The sequence below is a fragment of the Mytilus trossulus genome, chromosome 5 (genome assembly GCF_036588685.1).
Source record: "Mytilus trossulus isolate FHL-02 chromosome 5, PNRI_Mtr1.1.1.hap1, whole genome shotgun sequence".
Lineage (NCBI taxonomy): Eukaryota > Metazoa > Mollusca > Bivalvia > Mytilida > Mytilidae > Mytilus > Mytilus trossulus.
In genome coordinates, this window is record NC_086377.1 from 64,770,598 (window position 1) to 64,792,058 (window position 21,461).

The 21,461-nt window shown below is 29.4% G+C and overlaps 1 protein-coding gene across 1 annotated transcript; it reads right to left on the reverse strand.

The window, feature by feature from the left end:
* Positions 1 to 1,364: 1,364 nt before the first annotated feature.
* On the reverse strand, positions 1,365 to 15,937 carry LOC134719055 (uncharacterized). The gene is made up of 22 exons (XM_063581997.1): positions 15,790 to 15,937; positions 15,264 to 15,377; positions 14,986 to 15,009; positions 14,640 to 14,657; positions 14,124 to 14,189; positions 13,492 to 13,509; positions 12,999 to 13,010; positions 12,542 to 12,565; positions 12,231 to 12,284; positions 11,776 to 11,877; positions 11,325 to 11,348; positions 10,858 to 10,917; positions 10,365 to 10,376; positions 9,852 to 9,923; positions 7,876 to 7,941; positions 6,345 to 6,389; positions 5,843 to 5,947; positions 4,605 to 4,895; positions 3,878 to 4,057; positions 3,486 to 3,504; positions 2,388 to 2,415; positions 1,365 to 1,627 (listed from the first exon to the last, which is right to left on the reverse strand). Exons 1-19 carry the CDS (start codon positions 15,824 to 15,826, stop codon positions 3,897 to 3,899), a joined length of 1,305 nt encoding a protein of 434 aa, XP_063438067.1. The 5' UTR covers positions 15,827 to 15,937; the 3' UTR covers positions 1,365 to 1,627; positions 2,388 to 2,415; positions 3,486 to 3,504; positions 3,878 to 3,896.
* Between the last annotated feature and the right edge of the window lie 5,524 nt (positions 15,938 to 21,461).

The following is a 21,461-nucleotide window of genomic DNA, read 5'->3' on the forward strand; positions in this document are numbered from 1 at the left end:
AGTTATTAACTATAGGTGAACGCCGGTTAATGTTTGTCACTGCTAGTTATTGGTCTAGTAAATGTTTTTGACAAAACAAACGTTATTGGTGTAATTGATTAATAATCCCTCTTACAATAATTACAAACAGTTGACTTCATAATTGGATAGCTCATCCTTTATTATATTCAGAATTGTGAACGTCTTAACTGTATTCAGGTAAATTAACATAAGAATTACTCCAATGCACCTGCAACTTTTTGTTATGTCTCTGATAGATATATTTCTATTTGACAATCATGCCACAACTCCTTTATTTCAACAAAATTCAGTTTCAATCTACCTTCAACACCAGGCACTGTTGAAAACTTGATAAAAATTACAGACCGGTTTTTAATGTTATTTATATTGTCTCATGGGCATTTTTTTAAACGGGCTGTTGTTAGCAAAATGTGTTTGTATGTGCATGGATTGGCAATTGTTTAACTTGGTTTTTAATCCATTTCTTATGAGTTTTTTATTTATTTGAATATTTTTAAAATAAAAACCAGTAAAAAGTACATTCTGACGATGTATTACATCTAAAATATTCAATGAATAAGGTGCAGTAGAAGTAACTAAAATGATTATGGGGAATTGTAAATTATAAAATCTGGTGAATTATATATTCAATATAACAGATTCGATGAATAGTGTGAAGTACAAGTAACTCGCATTATTGTGCAGATTTCTTCCACTTTCTTTTGTACACTCGTTTTCGAGCTTTTGCAGTTATGTGTTCGAAAAATAAACTAGAAGGTAATTCAATATGGTAATGTATTTCATACAATAGTATCGCTGAATATGATGCAGTACAAGTTCATATCATGGTTGTTGGAATTTATTTTTGACTTTTGTGTATATCCTTTTCTTTGATATTTTGTATTTGTATGATACAAAGAAAAACTAGTAAATAGTACACTCTAGTAAAGATTTACACAAATTATTGATGTGTTTCATTTGACAGTTTCGATGAATGTGGTGCAGTGCCAGTACTTATTTTGGTTGTGGCGATTTGTTTTAACTTTTTGTTTCTTTGTTCCTTTGAAATTTTGTATTTGTGTAAATAAAAAAGGAACAAATTAGTAGGTTCAGTACAAATACCAAGCAAGACTGTGGTGAGTGTTTTGTCTTTTTTGTATATTCTTTTCTTTGATATTTTGTATTTGTGTGATTCGAAAAAGAAATTAGTAAGTATTACAATCTAGTAACAATTTTAATAAAATAAATGATGTATTTCAACTAACAGTTTCGGTGAATATTGTGCAGTACAAGTACCTAACATTGTTGCGGCGATTTGTTTTTACTGTTTTTGGTTGTGTGGTTGAAAAAAATAAACTAGTAAATAGTTGTATCTAGTAAAGATTTAATAAAATCAATGATGTATTTCATCTGACAGTCGATGAATAGGGTTCAGTACAAGTAACAAATATTGGAAAATATATAATTTATTTTAGACGCCCGAAGATGATGATTACATTGATCAAACCGATGTTATATATTATCTACAAATGCTCAAATCACGTAAAACACGTGGTAACAAACGAGAATTAAACGTGGTAACAACAAGTATTAATGTCTGAAATGCCACCAGATTTTAGAAATCCTCCTGAAATGAAAAAAAAATCATTATTATCTACATATACAAAACTTCATCTAACAAACAATGGCTTATAATTTAATATATTTTTTATATGGCTGATATTGAACGCCAGGCGTTTGTATCCTCTTCACACTACCCGCCAGAATCAACCAAGTAAAAAGGCCAAATATAGAATGGGAGGTGAAACATTAACTTTTATATGGACTTATACAGTATGATTTGTGTCAATTTTATATTTTAGTCACTATTTTGTTTACATTTACAATCTTTACATCCTTCTTTCCAGTATATTGTTTGCTTTTAAACAACTGTTATTTATACATTTGGTTATGGTCGAATCTATAAAACTTATGGTTATCTTTTGTGTTCTATTGATTTCGAATGCAGTATATACATGTTTGATATTTTTGGAATAATTTATATTTATAATCCCAGAGTATATTACCTTAGCCGTATTTGGCGGAACTTTTAGGAATTTTTGGGTCCTCAATGCTCTTCAACTTTGTATTTGTTTGGCATTTTAACTGTTTTGACCTGAGCGTCACTGATGAGTCTTATGTAGACGAAACGCTCGTCTGGCGTATTAAATTATAATCCTGGTACCTTTGATAACTATTATGTCAGGATCAAATTCTAGTTCTTTGCCTAGTTTTTTACTCCGAGTACGTTGTAAAGTGTTTGTTATTGGGTCTTGTCAATGTAGATTTTTGATAAGGTTTGTATACCAATATAAGTTGGTAAAATATTAATTACTTGTGTTGCTTACCTAGGAAAAACTGTTACTCAGTATTTGGCTGAAATGAACAAATGGTAAAAATTAAACAATCGTTTCTATTTTTGTTATCAATAATGTCAAATTAACAATTATAATCTTTTATACTACATATTTCCTCTTTTTTAATTTTTAGAAACGATGATAAAGTTATTGTTTGATTGATAATTTAAAGACAATCGATGAAACATTGGATTTTCTAATGTCAGCGGTAAAACTATTTAACAAGAAAATACGAAACAATTAATGAATAATAACATCTTAAAAAAGTATTGAACACATTGTTGTAGTTATTACATATGAAATATTAAATCAAATATAATAACAAAAAAGTACATGAGATGCGTTGATTTAAGTCTTGTACAAAATGTCTACAAAACAAACATAATGTTAGTAATAATAATTAGAAGAACTTCCACCAAAACATTCAATATTGTTAAACTGTACTACTTTTAAATTCGATGAAAGTTTATCCTGCATACTATATAGTTAAGAAGTAACTATAATTTTTGAAAAGTACGGGTCAACGGTTTATACATTTACTTTTCTAGTTATTAAATGAATGAAACATGTAAAACCTAAAACAATTGTTCATTATTAAACCACACTTTGAATTAATTGACATCATTTTAAAGTTGTTTTGTGTATTTCACCTGAAAATTGTTCTAATAGTACATTATAAATCTAGCTGTTGGAATTGTAACTTCCTGTTAACATAATTTGAAACACGTTTAACAATAGTTTCAACTTTAAATCTTCAAAACGCGCAGGGTAATAAATTAAAGGGAGGTATTGTACATGAACAGGGTAATAGAATAAGGGAGGTATTGTACATGAACAGGGTAATAGAATAAGGGAGGTATTGTATATGAACAGTTTTATAGTAAAATGGAGGTATTGTACATGAACAGTGAATAAGTCATACAACAACAACATTTATTTTTTATTCAATAATAACAATATACAAAGCAAGAAGCAAAATAACCTATGACTGCATAAATATAACAGCAATCATGTTGGCCATTCTTTAATAAACCTTTTGTTGCGGATTGCATACGGGGAAGGAACTGTTACTGTAATAGTATTTCTTACCCCTAAACCTTCAAGTAACCTAGAAATAATTATAAATCAGTGTTAAAATATTTAGTTTATTTACATAGTTTAGACATTGCAGTAAAATGAAAAACCCATACGAATTTCTAAAGTTAACTCAATGATAGCATGTTGTGCGTGATGAAAACATGTATATCATTGTTTCCATTTATTGAATAACGTAATATTTTTCAAAACAAATGAAATTAAAAACTTCACGTTGTTAATATTTGATTTTGATGGGATTGAAATAAAACTGCTAACTTTGAAATGAACAGATGATTCTTTATAAGTACATAGCGAACTGTTAAAATTACAGTCATTATTTAAACATAGAAAAATGAGACATATGATTGAAAATATGTAATTCATTTTTAAACAGATCAGCATACTTCTAATTATTTAATTTCTCTAATAGTCGCCTTTGGAACCAACTCCATATCCGACTGGTCCGTATCCGCCGTATCCTCCTCCGCCACCTCCGACAACACCATATCCACCTCCGATACCGCCGCCACCAATAACACGTCCGCCTCCGATACCGCCACCAATTCCATGTCCGCCTAATCCACCTATAAAAATGTGTTACATAGTTATATATACTCAATTACACAAGAAACTCAATAACCCGTTTATTAATCTGGAGTAAAAAATCGTAATGCAAACAACAGGATGTTTTGTGATTAAAAGTTTAACAACTAGGTTTTTCGTAAAAAGTAGACTTAATTAAATTTGACTTTTTCATTTTCGGTCGTCTAGCTCCTCACGTTGTAAGATACATACATGACTTCCAATTTTTTGGTATTAGGCGGTATGGATGACAGGATTAATATGAGTGTTCTATTCATATTATTACACTTGAAAAAAAGGGAACACCTTCTGTTTAGAACAATAAGAATAAAACAGCTGCAATTAAGTCAAACATTTGTCAACGTTGTTTTGCTAAGATATCAACGAGTTCCTGATTTGAGACGCTACAAATGTAAACCAAATACCCCGCTCTGATTTTGTCAATTAGACCTTATTTTTTACTATTCAATACTGTCGACCGTCTGTTGCATGTATCGTTGTGCCTACTTTCGTTCCTGTCCGTGCTTCACTTTGTGTAGAAAGAATTACCTCCTACTAGTGCACCGCCACCGATACCTTCTCCTCCTATAACTCCAACGACTTGTGCTCCTCCACCTAATCCGATTCCGCCTCCTGCTCCTCCACCTAATCCGAATCCGCCTCCTGCTCCTCCACCTCCTCCAATAGGTCCTCCTACTAGGCCACCACCTCCGGCACCTAATGCGACTCCTCCACCTCTCAAGAATTCTCCACCTGATACAATTTCGTCTCCGATTGCGAAAGCCTGTCCTTGTCGTGAACCTCCGGCGACTCTTTGGACTGTACGTCTAACTCCTTGACCTGTGTGAATTGGATGATTATAGGGAGGAAGGATGGATAATTAAAAGGGCTATTTCAAAATAATTTTTTGGAACTTAAAATTTATTATATACAATCATATCTTCAGAAAAAAAATACAAACAAATTCTTTGAATAGCCATTTTAACATTGCAAAATTAGTCTCTGAAATGTCTTATATTTTTGACTATGTATATAACGTTTTATTCTAATATAAAACATGTTATTGTTAACACAAAGACGGTAAAACATTTCAGAGACCTTTAGGAATTTGGAGGAACATTATTGGTATAATCATACAGATAGTTGTGTGATACATTTTTTGGAGAAGTGTGAAAATTGATAAATGATTTGGTGCAATGTATGGTGTTTATACAAACAGGTGTGCAATGTATGGTGTTTATACAAACAGGTGTGCAATGAATGGTGTTTATACAAACAGGTGTGCAATGAATGGTGTTTATACAAACAGGTGTGCAATGTATGGTGTTTATACAAACAGGTGTGCAATGTATGGTGTTTATACAAACAGGTGTGCAATGTATGGTGTTTATACAAACAGGTGTGCAATGTATGGTGTTTATACAAACAGGTGTGCAATGAATGGTGTTTATACAAACAGGTGTGCAATGTATGGTGTTTATACAAACAATTGTGAATAAGCAGGTGAGTGCAGTATAAACTCAGTGGAAAGAAAAGTGGTGTAGATTGTATGTGTGCTCGGTATATAATATCATGCAGTGTGCCAATGAATGTTTTGATATTCTCCTGCTTCTTTTCAATTGTCTTGTCATACTATTTTGAGTCTTTGTGTCAGATCCAAGTATATCCTCTACGTCGTATAAAGCATCCCTTACAAAATATATCATGGCGGTGCTCGTATTGAAAAAGTGCGAACACATAGATAAAATAAAAAATTCAGTCACAAAAAAGAAAAAAGATTTAGATACCTCTTCTTGCATCGTCTCTGATTGGTTGACCTGAACGTCCGTCATGGAATTCAACTGCTACTTCTTGAGCTTGTGGTGCTACTGCTGGTCCTTGTGCAGCTTGTACTGAAAAATATCAGGACGTTCAATATTAGGACAGGGACGATTTGAGGTATTCTACTTAAAAATAACAGAATCCTAGCGAAACAAACATTCCATAGATATCTAGTCGTCAACATGCATTCATACGAAAACATCAAATTGCACTCTGTTCCATAAAACAAACATAATGAGAGGTTGATTAATGTTTCAAGTGCAAATAGAAATTACACTTCAAACAACTTTTTATTACTTTGAACATTTGATTATGAATTATGAATCTTGACTGAAAATTGATGAGATTCCTCGGTCGTTCTTGAGTCTAACATATTTGAAAATCAGAAACATCATTCAAATGTTGAAGAGTACATGAAACAAACAAAACAAAAGAAGAAATTGGTAACCAACTAGAAACTTTTCTTACCTGTACGTCTTACGTTAATTGTTCTTCCAGCTGTGTTTGGTCCGACTAGGTAATAAAAAATGTATCAATTTAGATATGAAAATAGGGTTTTACGTGATCCCATTTATTAGGCGTTATAACTTACGAAGTGTATATTATGGTCAAAAACATGTTCTTAGAAATCACCTTATAATTCTGTCGAAGTGCATTTTTCAAAGTGTCATTGAATATTTGTTTGCAAAGTCACTATTTCTTTCGGTTCAATAAATTTTTACATTTAGTCCTTTTTCATAAACAAATTAGTACAAATATAGAAAATATAATTTTGAAAGGTACTTTATATATATATATATCTATTGACCACAAATAAACAAGTGTTGTTTTTTTTAAACAATTCACAATAGTCTACACATTAAATGGAATGGTTTCTTAACTTTCGTTCCGTACATCACAACGACCAAAGCACAAACAGGAATTATTGCACATAGTTACAAGACGCAAAAGGAATATAAGCTACGGTGCATGCAAGTTTCAAAGGTGAACGAATATTTTTTTCATTCAGCCGTGTTCATTACTTATTCAAGACATAAAGAAGAAAACTATTACACCAATGTTCTTGTGGGTTGTGGTCTTTTCTTCGTTTTTTTTCTTTACATTATTCGACGTGCTTAAAAAAAGCAGCGCAATATCTTACAAATCAGAATGAAATGGCGTCCTCAATTGACCTTTGGTAATTACTACATGAGGAAAATAACTAAGTTGTAATTTATAATGTAATTTATAAGTGGTTTTGTTTCAAATTTGATTAAAAGATAAGAAAAAGCTGCATAATATCCTACACATTTAACTAAAATGTCATCTCAAATTTTGCAATTTGCATCATCATTTAACAGCCTCTACTGGAGACTTAACGCCTGGTAACATAGTTACAAAATACATAGGGAAAGAAGGTTATGGAGCATGCGTATATCAGAGGACAAAAAAAAAGGTATAAATAACTCATTCAAATAATTGTCTTCATTATATCAAGACAAAAGTTCACACGTACATTACATCAAACAGGAGGTGTTCATTATATAAAATGATAATGATATATAATTATTGAATATATATTAAAGCAAAGCGATGACATGGTGTTTTAGGCATGTCACTTAGGCACCAGTTTTATCTAGTATTCAAAGCTTTACTAACTTTTATAATTAAATATAAAGACACTTTTCGATTTACACGAAACGTATTTTCTTAAACAATTTCATCAAAGCCAACCTAATAAAGAGGCGTTAGCATAATTCATTCCATTGAAACGAAATCAAGCGAATTCTCATTTTCTAAATAGTTCTAATTGATAACATAGCAAAATAGAAATATCCGATGATTGTTCCCTACACAGTTGTTTCAAACAAGTGAACTGTAACATATGTTTTACATAGTTTTGAACAAATTATGAATGATAAAATTTTGACGACAAAAACTGGTACCATGCAACTGATTAATATATATGATATATAATAGGTAAGGGTAGATATTGTAGGGTGGGATTTTCTCCTCTTACATCGGTCTGCTTCGAAAGATACTGCTCTATCCTCATTTGTGCCGGCAAATACTCGGCCATTGAATCCTTAAAGAAGCAAAACAAAAATACTATTGTGCTACATATTATCTTAATAACATTAAAACATATTCACCTTTTCAATAGTGCTGTTCTTCATCTTCTATACCAAAACAACTGGACGGTGTGGTGTAACTATACGACTGTTAAAATAATGAACACGACCGTGTGAAATAATCAACACGATCGTGTAACATTATTAAAATATCGTAGCAACAGTACAGAAATTCAGAATATCGTAGCGTTTGAAAAACACTTGTTTTTTAATTCAAACTATAGCGACAGAAAGAATTAAGAAATATCATCGTCACCGTAGTAATTAAATTAGCATTCTCTTTTATGAAATTCGTTCATTCTCACATGCCTTAACTCTCCGATACGCGTAAACTATTGGAAATGATACTCCGTTCATCGTGGGGTAAATTCTGATTCGGTGCGCCACTAAATATGCGAAAATGATAAGTCGTTGGGTATAAATAAACACGCGTGAAATACTGCTGGTTCTTTTATTGAATACTTTTGATTTGTCATTGACACAAGAAATATAACCGTTTATTTTATTCAACATCCAGGAACATAGTGTGAACGTAGTAGTCATACCAAAGTCTAGAAATAACTATACAGCTAAAGCTATTAATCTAAATTAACTACTTATCTACGAATAACATTATTCCAACATGCAAAAGTTTAGAAAAAGATATGTTTAGAGCATGAATTATCGCATTTTACTTTTGAACGTAGATGACTTTTTTTTAAATTTAAGAACAATAACTATTAATATTCAATTTATGATATCCTTGAAAATCATTTTCTATTGACGGCATGTTAAAAAAATATTTACCCGAATAAAATATATATAAAAATTTTGCAGCTATGAAAATCGTTACATTTTGGCAATTTTAATTTCAGTAACAGCTTGATATTTCTAGATTTGAATATATAAAATCGTTTGTTGAAGTACCCGACAATTGATGAAACCAATAAAAAAAAATATTACTAAATTGTATATAGAATATTTTTGTCAATGTATTACAAAAATATGAGACTGCTTCCTACGAAAGTTAAAGAGTAAAAGATGTTAAAAATAGCATGCATTGCGTTATAAAACTATTTAGAAATTTGGTTAAACTGCCAAAGCAATATTTTCCCGATGTATTACAAGATTTTGAGAACGCTTTTAAAGACTAGAGAAAAAGATATTAAAACTAACATGCAAACAGATTTAAACTATTTAGAAAAGTTGTAAGACTATAACTGCAGCACCAGGACCGTGTTAGAGATAGTGTTCCACGTCTTTTGTTGATTTTTTACCTTTTTTGGGGCTTGGTATTCTGAATTTCTCGACATGAACTATGGAAATTAATATGCATAAGAGTTATGAAGATGAATAAACATGTATCAAAATATATAGCAACACAAATGGCTTTATTGACCAATGGTGTTTTTATATATCAGTTTTAATACTGAAACGCTCAGAAAGCATTTCCAACAAAATGCGTATACAGTTAAATGAAGACTCAAGCTTTTGAGACTAGCAATATAATAAAATACACATTAATTCGCGTAATAAGTTCATTCAAATAAAAATCAAATATAATCTTATTACATATTGTTAACCAATTATGTATTTAAAAATGAACTTCATGCAAATTATTAATCTAATGTATATAGCTCAAAAATGAACAAGGATAAGAAATAAAACGTCATTCATGACATCAAGTTAAAAAAATAATTTCAAGATGTTTCAATTTTAACAAAGACTCTTGAACCAATGTTTTACTTAAATATAAAGAAATACGGGGTTCAAAAAGAGAGATCAATATTATTTCCAAATATTTTATCTTTCAATAAATTGGTCATTAACATATGTCATGCCACATGTAAAGATAATCGTCTGAATCACTCATAAAGATTCATACCTTGTGGTACTCTTGGAATAAATTCTCTGACTTCGTGGTGACGTGGTCTGTTTTGGACAATTACGTTTGGTGCTGAAAGTAATAAACAATTCGTCATACAGTTAAAGGAAACGCTTGCATTTTGCAAATATAATCTAACACCTATGTGACGAAAAAAATACATAAATGTTTGTTTTACAACTTATCGTATGTACTTCTGAGGAAACAACTGCATCAAAACAAATCTTTATGACAATTATAAATATTAAAAATTTGAGATGGTATTTAACAATGACATTTACATCTATATCCAGAATAGTAATTTCCTTACAATAAATCATCAAATTATTGAAATTCCAATATTTTGTCAAACTACTATTTTTAAAAGTCCTTTGATATTTAAATAATTCAAGTATTCAAATGTGTCCATGTTTGTCATCAATTTACAAGTAGAAAATAATCAATATTTAACAAGTGCCTGACACGTAGTTTACCCAGAATCCAAAGCTCTCCATATGGTTACAGTTTACTTACTTTCAAATGGAACTGAAAAACAAAAACAAAAATATATATTAAAAGATGCTGATTATTCATAAACATACACTTATTTGGCAAACCATATTATATGTTGATATAGAAAATGGTAAATACTATGCGTAAAGTCAATTATGTAACAACATAGAGAAAGATCAAACAAGAGTATGTATAGTTGAATTCATAAAAAGTGTAGGAATTTTTTGTTTGATTGTAATTTGGTTAGTTGTTTATTTTTTTACATATATGCTAGAGCTTGTAATCATTATAATTATTTCACGAACTTTGGTATATTCTCAATGAAAACCTAGTCTGACGAGCTTTACAGGAAGAACAAATGAAAACATAACTTCACAAAATTAGAGGTTTGGATCATAATTATCAAAGGCACCACACTTTTAATTCAATGCGCCATACGCGCGTCTCGTCTACGTAAAATACATCAGTTAATTCTGACATTATATAGAGGAAGTAGCTTAGAGTATCAACATACCATGTTCAACATGAGTTCTGTGTCTGGTCAATTTGACTGGTCTTGGTCTTGGTACATTAACTAAAAAAGATAACAGACATTTGTCAGTAAATTAAATATTTTACGTTCATTTGTCATGTATGGATGAACTAACACAATTGCTATGAAACATGTTGATTATATTCACTCTTAAATATTTATTGACTCGGGAAATTGGACTTTATTGTGAAACAAAAAAAAACAATACAAAATACATTTATGATCATCTTGATCTATTGAAAATATACAATGTGAATTCTACTTCGCAAAGAGAACCAGAACACGTATTTCAACAATAGAAATAACAACGCAATGTAATGAAATGAAATGAAATACAATGCAGTCAATTAACCTGATTGCTTTATTATTCTTTTTTTAATATCTAAACAATATAACTAAAATAAGTAAAGTGATGTCACTATGAAAATAATGTTGTTAATGAAGCTTACCGTGGACGTCGTAATGTTGAACAACTGAAAAAGATATAAGAAAAAGGTCATTACGGTATTTATATAACCTATTGGTCGTATTAGTTTTATGTTTGTCCACGACTTTGATTAGGTCTTTAACATTGTCATCCTCTCTTTTGCATAAAACATACAAAAATCACCTGATTTATTCAACTTAGTGACCGCCATTGTGTCTTACTGATTCGATAATATAAACAACTCAAATCACGATTGTTGGTTAATATAATACACATGAATATGTGTGAAAGTACAATATACCTTCATGAAGCTTATTAAAACATTTATTGTTTTTACAAATATCGTATCCCTATTATTTAATTACGAAGCAAGGAATCGTGTAAATGAATGAATTTCCGTAATATGTCTTAATTGAAATCTGCATATTAATTTAGACAAAGAAGTTCTCCCTTTTTTGTATAAAGATACTCACTTTCTCTTGTGAATGGTACTGGCCTTGGTTTGTCAATTGTGGCGATCAATGGAACTGGTTGGAAGTGTGGTACCTCAACTTTTCTGTCGTAAACCTTTGTGACTGAAAAAGAAATACGGAAGAATATACATATTGTTTATTAAGTCCATCAATTTTTATTATACTAAAACAAAATGAATAGTAGTGTGCATTTAAAATAAGATACACTATTTAAATAAATTATGACCAACTATAAAATAAAAGTTCTTGTAAAAATTACGCTTTATCTGAAACATTGTTTTACTGTCCTCGTTTTTTTGTGTCACAGTGGCATAAAATGTTGTTTTAGACATTATTATTGGAATATTTAAATAAAAATGTGATTTTTGCTAGATGTCAGAATGACATTTGAAACTAGATGTAAGGTCATTCAGAGGTAATGTACAAAGGTGTAAATACGTCTATGCTATACTTACTTTTCTTGAGGAAATCGACAGCAACTGGTTTGATTACTGTGAATGGTTTTGGAACTGTAAAATATATAAACTCATTTAGATATACTGACAAGGACTCATTCATTGGCGTAGTTTTTTATGTAAAACATTGTTTTTCCATAATAGTTGCTTTGAAAAAATATGTGAAGACTTTAAGACAAATACACAAAGGAAGCAAACTAATAATAAACGGATCTGAAACAATATTTGTAAACAACGTTTATATCTAACACTCTCAGTTCAAATTAAATAATGTTTAATTTCAAAGATAGTAGAATAAATAAAACACTTACCAAATTTCTTCCTTTCAACTTCAACTGAAAATTATAAAACAAGTAAGGTTAATATACATATTATTTATCACTATGATAACAACAATGTATGTTGTAACAATAATTGACATTTTGAATTGAAATTCATTTTCCATGTATTGAGCGGTATATTCATAAAGTTGTACAATTACTAAAAAAAAATTATCTAGATCTTCTTTAACCAACATTCTATTGATATTCGATTACAAGTAGTCAGAACTTTTCCCTTTAATTTGAGTAAATGTACTGCAGTCTATATAAAAGCGTCAAAATATGGAGAACAACTGAACTACCCGTCTTATATATTTTGGCGTAATACATAATAGTGACAAATAGTCAACAGTCTTTAAAATAATAAATATAATCTGGTATCATTTTTAAGAAAAGAAAAAAAAATATTAAACATCACATGTAGAAGATGGCTGTATTTTTTACTTACATGGAGCATCAACTGAAAATAGAAAAAAATATATTCGTTAAGCGATTTCAAATAAACAAATATACAACTTGTTCTTCTTATCCAACATTCAAATTGGTACGTCTACTTTTAAGTATTAGTTTAATAAAACTTGCGTAACTTGAATTGTTAAAAACAGTATATATTGAATGTTTTTTTTAGTATGATTTGCCTCATGCAATAATTACCCCTTGGAAATAAAACTTATGTTCTTTGTTTTATATCATCTTGGTGTTCACTTCATGTACATGTTTTTTGTGGTTTTTTTCATCAAGTAACAACATTTCTTTGTAACATTTCATAAATATGTTGATTATATTTAATAATTAGGTAAACAATAAGTTCTCAAAAAAATGTTTATCGCCCTCATAGTTCTTCCTTTTAGAATTTACAGATTGATAACTGATGAAAAGCTTTAAAGAACCTTCATGCATATATGTTTATTGATCATATCTTATCAACTGAATATACTTACTATGCTCAACCTGAACAACTGAAATTTAAAAAAAAAAGAAAATTATATAGACATTATATGATACAAACAAGTAGAGGAAAGCATTTTTGAAAATAATCATTTCATATTTAAATATTGAAGTCTATAAAATTCTGTAATGGTATTTCTGGTTATGAAATGTACTGAGTAAAACATAACATTTAATTAATTATTTTACATTTTGCAACGCCTAATGAAAGGGTGTTAAGGTGGTACCTAACACTACAGGGAGATAACTCTTTAAAATCAGCTAAACGTTTTAATTACGATGTGTTGTTAAGGGAATATTAAGCTTCTCAATGATCAAATTAAGTCTTTTTCAAACTGCTATATAACCAGTGTAATTTTTCTGATAAAACGGTTGGTTCAAAATTTTTGAAATTTTTATATTTTTGTAAAAGGATCAAAGTAAATACTTTGACAAAATTTTATGAAAATTAAACGAGCCAAATTAATTTTAGCTAAAGTGTTGGGTACCACCTTAAGATGTTAAAACTAGTTAAAATTATATATGTTCTTACAAGATGTTGAAAAAAATGAAACATCTAGTCGATGTGTCAACTGTATATAAAATATCAGTATACTTATCAACTGATAACGTGTTATAAACTTACCATGATTGTCGTGAATAACTGGAAGTGCAAGGACTTCGTTTACAACAACTGGTCTTGGGATAATTTCTAAAATTAATTATAATATAACATGAAACATATATTGAATAAAAAGGTTGTATATATAATTTATCTTTTTTGTGAAATATACTGTTGTATATGCTCCAGCATGTTTATGTGATAAGAAGTTATATTTACTTCGTTTAGTTTATTGTTTAATTTCGTTATTTGTACAGATTATTTATACGTCGTGTTAATATGTTGGTGTACTGGGGGAAATCAAATCAGTTTGCATTCAGCTTTCACAAGTATGAAATTGTTACTTAAGCAATAAATTAATTGGAGTGTATTATTTCTTTTCTTCATTTTTGGTGCAGACATATAAAGGATTCTTTCGTTAGTGTTTGATAATGTTAATGTCAAATTTGTTTTTACATGCACAATATAAGAATGTTTGCATCAATATTAAATCCATTCGCCAGTCAATCGAAAACTATCTTTGTATAATAGCTTACTTACCAGGTGACAAAAATGTCTCTGAAAAGGAAAACAAATTTGATTTAGTAAATTTAAAAGTCATTAAAGTTTGAACAACAATAGGTAATTGCAAATAATATACAGGCTTAAAACTTTACTATTTTTAAAATTGTAGGCTAACGTAGGACGTTGTAGGACGTAAATTTGTAGGACGTAAATTATCGATTTGAAGAATATTGTCACAATTTGTCAAATAACTATTTGTGGAAAAAAAATTAGCAAATACGAAAAGATGTTTCAAAACACTTGATCACATAATACAATTGTATTTTTTTTATTTTATATTCAAAATACTTGAACACATCTAGTTATTGTAGGCAGTACTTACTGTGTTTAACAACAACCATTGGAACTGTAAAAAATATAAAAATTAAAGATTAATAATACTTAAAAGTTAAAACGTACATCAGGTATATGTAAAACAAAAAGAATTAAGTCTAATTTTCCAAATATCAGATATCAATATTATGTTCTGCTTTATTATAATCAATAAATTGATTTTGTATTTACAGAAAAATTCAAGATTTGTATTGCAAATTATTGGCTTGATAAAATTTTTAAAATGAAGGGACCACCATCTACACCTCGCATTATAATGGAACGTACCCTCATGAATCAAATCGACCACTTGGTTAACACGTCGAACTTCAGTCCTTTTAAGATTAACATGTTGGTGAACATCATGTGCTGTATCTTGTCTGAGTGGTTTGTGTCTTACAACTGCAAAAGTAATAATACATTTGTAATTCACATGCCAAGTACAAAGGTGTAACTTTATATTTATCTTTGCCACAACTGATATGTGTTGTATTTTTGTATTGGTATTGTGTGTATGTTTTCTTTTTCTTTTTTTATTTCTTTTTATTATTTTGCTCTGTCTTTATTTCAATTGATACTATTTTGTCACTGTCTTACTCTAAATTTAACAAACAAACAAAACCACCACCATTCACATCTATATCTATTTAGATATTGCAATCAGTTTTTATTTATTGTTTTGTATTGTATTCTTTGTTTGCGTGTTTTATATTTTTTTGAATTGTGATGATTCGGTTTTAGTTATTTAATGAATAATTGATAAAGTGTATTCTTGTTTCATTACGTAAACAAACTATTTATACAAATTACTAACCTGCTTTTGGGATTGCTACAATGGAAGAGAATAACATTACAATTTATATATAATAAGTTGAGTTAAGATTTTTGAACATCATTATTTAAAAGAGTCACTTAACTCATTAAATTGTTTAATTAAAAGAAAGACAACTCTCGCGTCAAACAATGAAAATGGCTCATTCCTTTTTTAAAGTTACTTGAAAGCCTTTTGTAGAATACAAATTTCCAACTTTTAACTCAAATGTTGTTATCGTTATGAGTGCGAGACATACAAAACGAATCGAATTTAGACAGATTGCCTTCTAAAATATCTACTTGTACAAAGGACTATTTGAATTTATATAAAATAAGATACATAGCTGATTTATAAAGAGGACAGTGGAAATAGAATGTATTAGATACAACATAGATGTTTATGTTTTATGGTTTATATCATCTGAAACCAATCATGTGCTTTTGATATTTCAGTCCACTTGTAAAATCAATTCGTTTTCTCGTTTCTATGTGGGTTTTTTTTATAATTACAAGTAAAATATACTCACGAATGTGTACAACTGAAATGAACAAAACAAATATATATATTACAATACAGATACAGACACATCTTTATATATTTTTCTATTAATATTTGGATTTCTTAACTTAAGTGGTTTTATGCGAATGGCCCCTAAATAACTTTCTTGAAATACATGTTTATTATATGGAGTGATACTTAATTATTTAGAAGTGTTATAAATAGTTATATGCTTTAGTGCACTAAATGACAACGTACAGAACGAACATTTCCGTTGACATTCGATGAATCAGTTTTGAACTAATCAGGAAAAAGAAGCAATCACAGGTTACACAATAACACGTGGTAAGAATGTATGTCACTTGTTTACAAATGTTTTGATCAACATCAAGTGTCTTATTCATGTTTACATTAGCAAGAATACTACAAACAACATTGTCTAGACGATGTTTGTAATAATGAATAGGAGGATGACAAAATATATTTCAAATAAAATCTTTAGTTTATTTTCAACAGATCAATTGTACTAAGATAGTTCTCGGTGTTTCGATAATATTGATTGTAATTTCGATAGTTTTAATTCATTTCGAAAATCGAACGGACATTGAACGGACATTGAACGGACATTTTCATCCAACATTGTGGCAAAGGGAAGTTACTCAAACTACTTAAGGTACCAGTCTTGTATTACAACTCCAATTTCCGGTGCATGTCAAAACATGGAGGGAAACAAAATAGTGCATTTTTTCTGAATTTTTTTCTGAACTCAATTTTTTCTGTTTGATTATAGGTTTATGCTGAATTGAAACATATATATAGACTTTCAAAAAAATCTTGCATCTTTTGGGGATATCAATCCAGGAAAGTGGAAGGATATCATGTTTACTGGAAGTGGTGCGGCCTAGTAAAAATAGCAAACAGAAAGTAGAAATAAAATGTTTTGACTTCAGGATTGCGTAACTTTTTATTCTTCGTGGCAACACCCTCTTTTTTTTCAATTAAATCACAATTTCACATTAGTACATACATGATATGAACATGAAATTTTTTTTCTATGTAGCATTTTTTATTTTTTTATTTTCAAAGATCAGCTGTTTAGCATGTAAGCCTATGGAGCAGTCAATTACAAGACTGCAACCTTAAACTCGATGTTTGGGTAACTAAAGGACAGTACACTAATTTGCATTTTCTTTATTTATTTTTTTTTTAATTTACTTGATTTGTATCGAATGTCATTTTCAGCTGAAGTAAAATTGCGAGAGCACATTTTTTTAAACACTGACATCATATTTGTATACAAAAGTAAATAATTGCAAAGTCTGCCAAAAAATAACATGTTATTATTATTACGTGATATTTCAATGTGTCTAATCGAGATTTTAATTCTGTAAAAGTGCCATAAAATACCGACACATAACATTAAAAAAAGTTCATACTTAGAGATGAAAGGGTTTAATTGCAGTGTTGTACGACATTTATAGTGTAGCTGTAATAAAATGCTAATAAAACGACTATGAAGCATATATAGGTGAACAGACCCATACGTTGTCTAACAAGACAAGCATTAATTGCTCAAAATCGTTTATTCTCTGTCATACGAAAATTTATGATTTCAATAAAAATGACAAGAGGTTAACAATGTCATGTATTTTTGCCTAATTGTGCAGTAATGGGTTCATGAACTTCCGGTGAAGGAGCAAAAGCAAAATTTATTTCTTTTATGTATCAAAACGATTTTTGTTGACCTTTGTCGTGTTTTCAATTCTCATTGTTTTGACTCATAAACCTATATTAGGGTATGCATTGATTTTGTGTTTGGGGAGGGGGGTTTAACATTTATGTCAGAGCTGTTATGATCACTGTTTAGTTTGAATATAAATAAGACTATCTCAAATTCAGTCCAAAATTTCGCAAAAAATACTTTTATTTCTGTTTTAACTGGACTATATGTATATCAGTATTGATCAGTTAATCGGTCTACAAAGGTCAATGAATACAACATCCTTAGGGCGTTTTAATCAATTACTACAATGTCACCGTTGTCAAACATCAAAGTAATTAAGAAGCAATGCAATTTTGTGATTTATATGATTTTTTTGGAACGCAAAACAATACAACTTGTCAATTGTAGTTAGGCTTATGCAAAAACTACATGTTTCTGTCTAAATAATGAAGTAATGTATATGTTTCGTCAATGTGTAAATTATTATCAATTTCATAAACCCTTGTTGGATTACTAAACACAAACCACAAAAATGTTTACATACGATATACGAAGGAAATTATTCCAATTCCATTTGTTTCTCTTGATATAATATTAAAAGGGAATATTTGCTAGCTGATAAAGTTTTAGCAAAGATATATTTCGTGTTGTTTCAAGATATTCATTAGTATTGCTCTCCTCTTTCTATAATATATAGTCACTCAATACAATGCTTTAATTGATGAAAAGATCACTACAAACATCTGCAAGCAAGAAGAAGTGTTATGATTGCCAATGAGACAACTAACTACCAGAGTCTAAATAACGGTAATGTAAGCAATATACATTAGTCTACTAAACATGTGAGACTTAAATAATGAACAAATAATTCTCATCATCAAAAGACTTTTAAAATAATGTATGGATTTGTATCACTGTTTCATGTGATGACTCAAATATATCTGAATATTAATCAAAGCAAAAAAAGTACTTACTTTTCTTTGGGAGTGGTTGTGGGTATCCTGAAATAAGAAGAAAAATATTGTTAATGTTACCCACATAAAACATTGTAATGTTACCCCGCAAAGAATATTTATAATTTTACCCCGTATTTGATATTGTATGTGTACCTATGTTACATTATAAATATTTTAAAAAAAAACAATATCGCTCAAATTCCGCTCAAGTTTATACTGATGGCTGTGTTTTTGTTGAGTGGTGGATTTTTTAATTTATGTTTTTTTTTGGGGTTTTTTTTTGGGGGGGGGGGTTTTGGGGGGGGGATCATGGTAAACTCTTTAACTACAATTTTAATAAGTCGTCTTTTTCTTGTGTCTGATTAAAGTCAGCATGCTGTCTAACAAGCAAATTTTAAATAACAAAAAAAGGATATGCAAAAGTTATTTTGGTAGATTATATTGGTACAGTTCCTTCATTCTAATTTAAGGTATTCTGTCATAAATCACTTAAAACTTCAAAATAGAGTGTTTGTTCGGGTTCAAAAATTTACAGCAAAAACAAAGCATGTCCTCAATTTCTCATATTTGACAGATAAAGATGAAACAACCTTATGTTTTATTTTGGATAAAAACATTTAGTAATAAATTTCCGTGTTTTAAACACAACAAAAAACAAAAATGAAGGTCATGTGTCAATAAAATTTCATATTTCATATTTTTTTTAATTTATTACGTGTAAATAAAAGCTTAAATGCATTTTTGTAGTGTGTAAAGCTTGCGCTTCGTGTCAATGTGAATACTGCCCATCAATCTGACAACAAAAAGACTGATGTTTACGTGGGCATCATGTTGAATTAATTATGGCATATAACTTTCGCCGATTTGTTTAATGTTTAATGTTTGATGTTTGCTGTCAAAGAATAAATTCTGTCAAAAATATCAATTAAATTTGAAACATGTCATTTCCAGGAAACTGTTATCGTGAAAACATGCCTTCCCTCTTGTGCTTCGATGCACTTGTTTTATTTCATTAAAATGATATGTCAACCATCATAGTATATGTTTACGAGCAGACATGCCTTGCCTCTTGTGCTGCAATGTACGTGTTTTATTTCTTTTAAACGATACTTTAACCATCGGAAGAGAGGTTATAGTTTTATTATTACCAGTATTATTGCTTATTTTTATATTTCATAATAAAACAACATGTCTTGTTCCCTTTAAAATGCATCTCATTTTTTGACTCAATTCATTTGAAAGGATAGTATTTGCTTAGCTCTTTGTTTAAGGGAGTAAGTTAAACCTTATCTATTTTAAGGATATTATTTGCTTAGCTCTTTGTTTAAGGGAGTAATTTAAACCTTATCTATTTTATTTCATGCTTTTTGAACAAATTGGACAAAGCGTGAAAAAGTTGCGTTCGAACCTGTATGTACATTTAGTAATTTCTCTCTATTTTATTTGAATTATTCTAAAAACAATATCCAAATCGTAAAAGTTTATACAAATGCTAGTAAAACATTTGTATACGCATCATTAGAAATTCCTCTTCGAGGTGCAATATTACAAAATATGATACGCACTCTTTTGATGAAAAACTTAATAATGCTAAAGCAAAAACACGAATCTATTTCTTCTTATTTTAGAAAACGAATTTACACTTTTAGACCTCACCGACAGGTATTTAATATTTTGTTTTATGACGAGATTTAAAAATGTTTCTTGAACTGTTAAACATATGTTAAATTAATAACTTGATGTATTGTGATGTCTTTCATTTTAGATGTTTGTTATTTTCAATTGTGATTTATTAATGTTGTGGTTAAAAGAAAATCTCTTTAATTTTAAATCTATACATCTATCATAAGATAAGATAAATGATGCAAAAGGCTGACAATGCATTCCCATCTTTTTTTGCTATTTTTTTATTTAAATTGATATAGGTTTTTTTACATTAAATTTAAGGTTTTATTTAATTGTAATAGATTTTGATAACTAAATTTGGAAACCTTATAAAGTTTATATAGATAAAGTTAATTCTTTAGTTAAAACATTTTACAAATATTTGACTGTTGATGTTTTAATTTATAATTATTCAGTATGTTATAAGGAGATGCAGAATGATTGCAAAAGAGCCAACTTTCCAACAGAGCCCAAACTATGTTGATTCAAGTAACCGTGAGCTAATGCATGGCTTCAAACACTAAGCAATACCCATACCGCACAGTTATCCCCAAAAGATGCCGAAATTGCAAAACGTGAAACAATTACGTTGTGAGAAAACAAGTTTGACTTCAATGTTCCTTTTTTGTATCAAGCTTATTTGTATTGTTTTCCCCTTTGCCGCTTGTATGTATTTGCGTAACTCTATGAGGACTTTGAAATTTATAAGCGATTGACCGACGACTCTAGCTATAATATTTGCATTGGCGAATGATGCTTCGTGATTAACTTTTTGAAAAACTAAAGGCAGTTTCATTCAAAATACACTGAATATCGTTTAAAGAAATCAA

What these genes read in the sequence shown, in the direction of transcription:
- LOC134719055 (XM_063581997.1), bottom strand. Translation starts at nt 15,826, where the DNA reads ATGTTATTCTCTTCCATTGTAGCAATCCCAAAAGCAG. An exon ending in TGTCGATTTCCTCAAGAAAA is followed by an intron (nt 11,878 to 12,230) that starts GTAAGTATAGCA and finishes TTTCTTTTTCAG; the next exon opens with TCACAAAGGTTTACGACAGA. An exon ending in TATTCCAAGAGTACCACAAG is followed by an intron (nt 7,942 to 9,851) that starts GTATGAATCTTT and finishes TGCTTCTTTAAG; the next exon opens with GATTCAATGGCCGAGTATTT.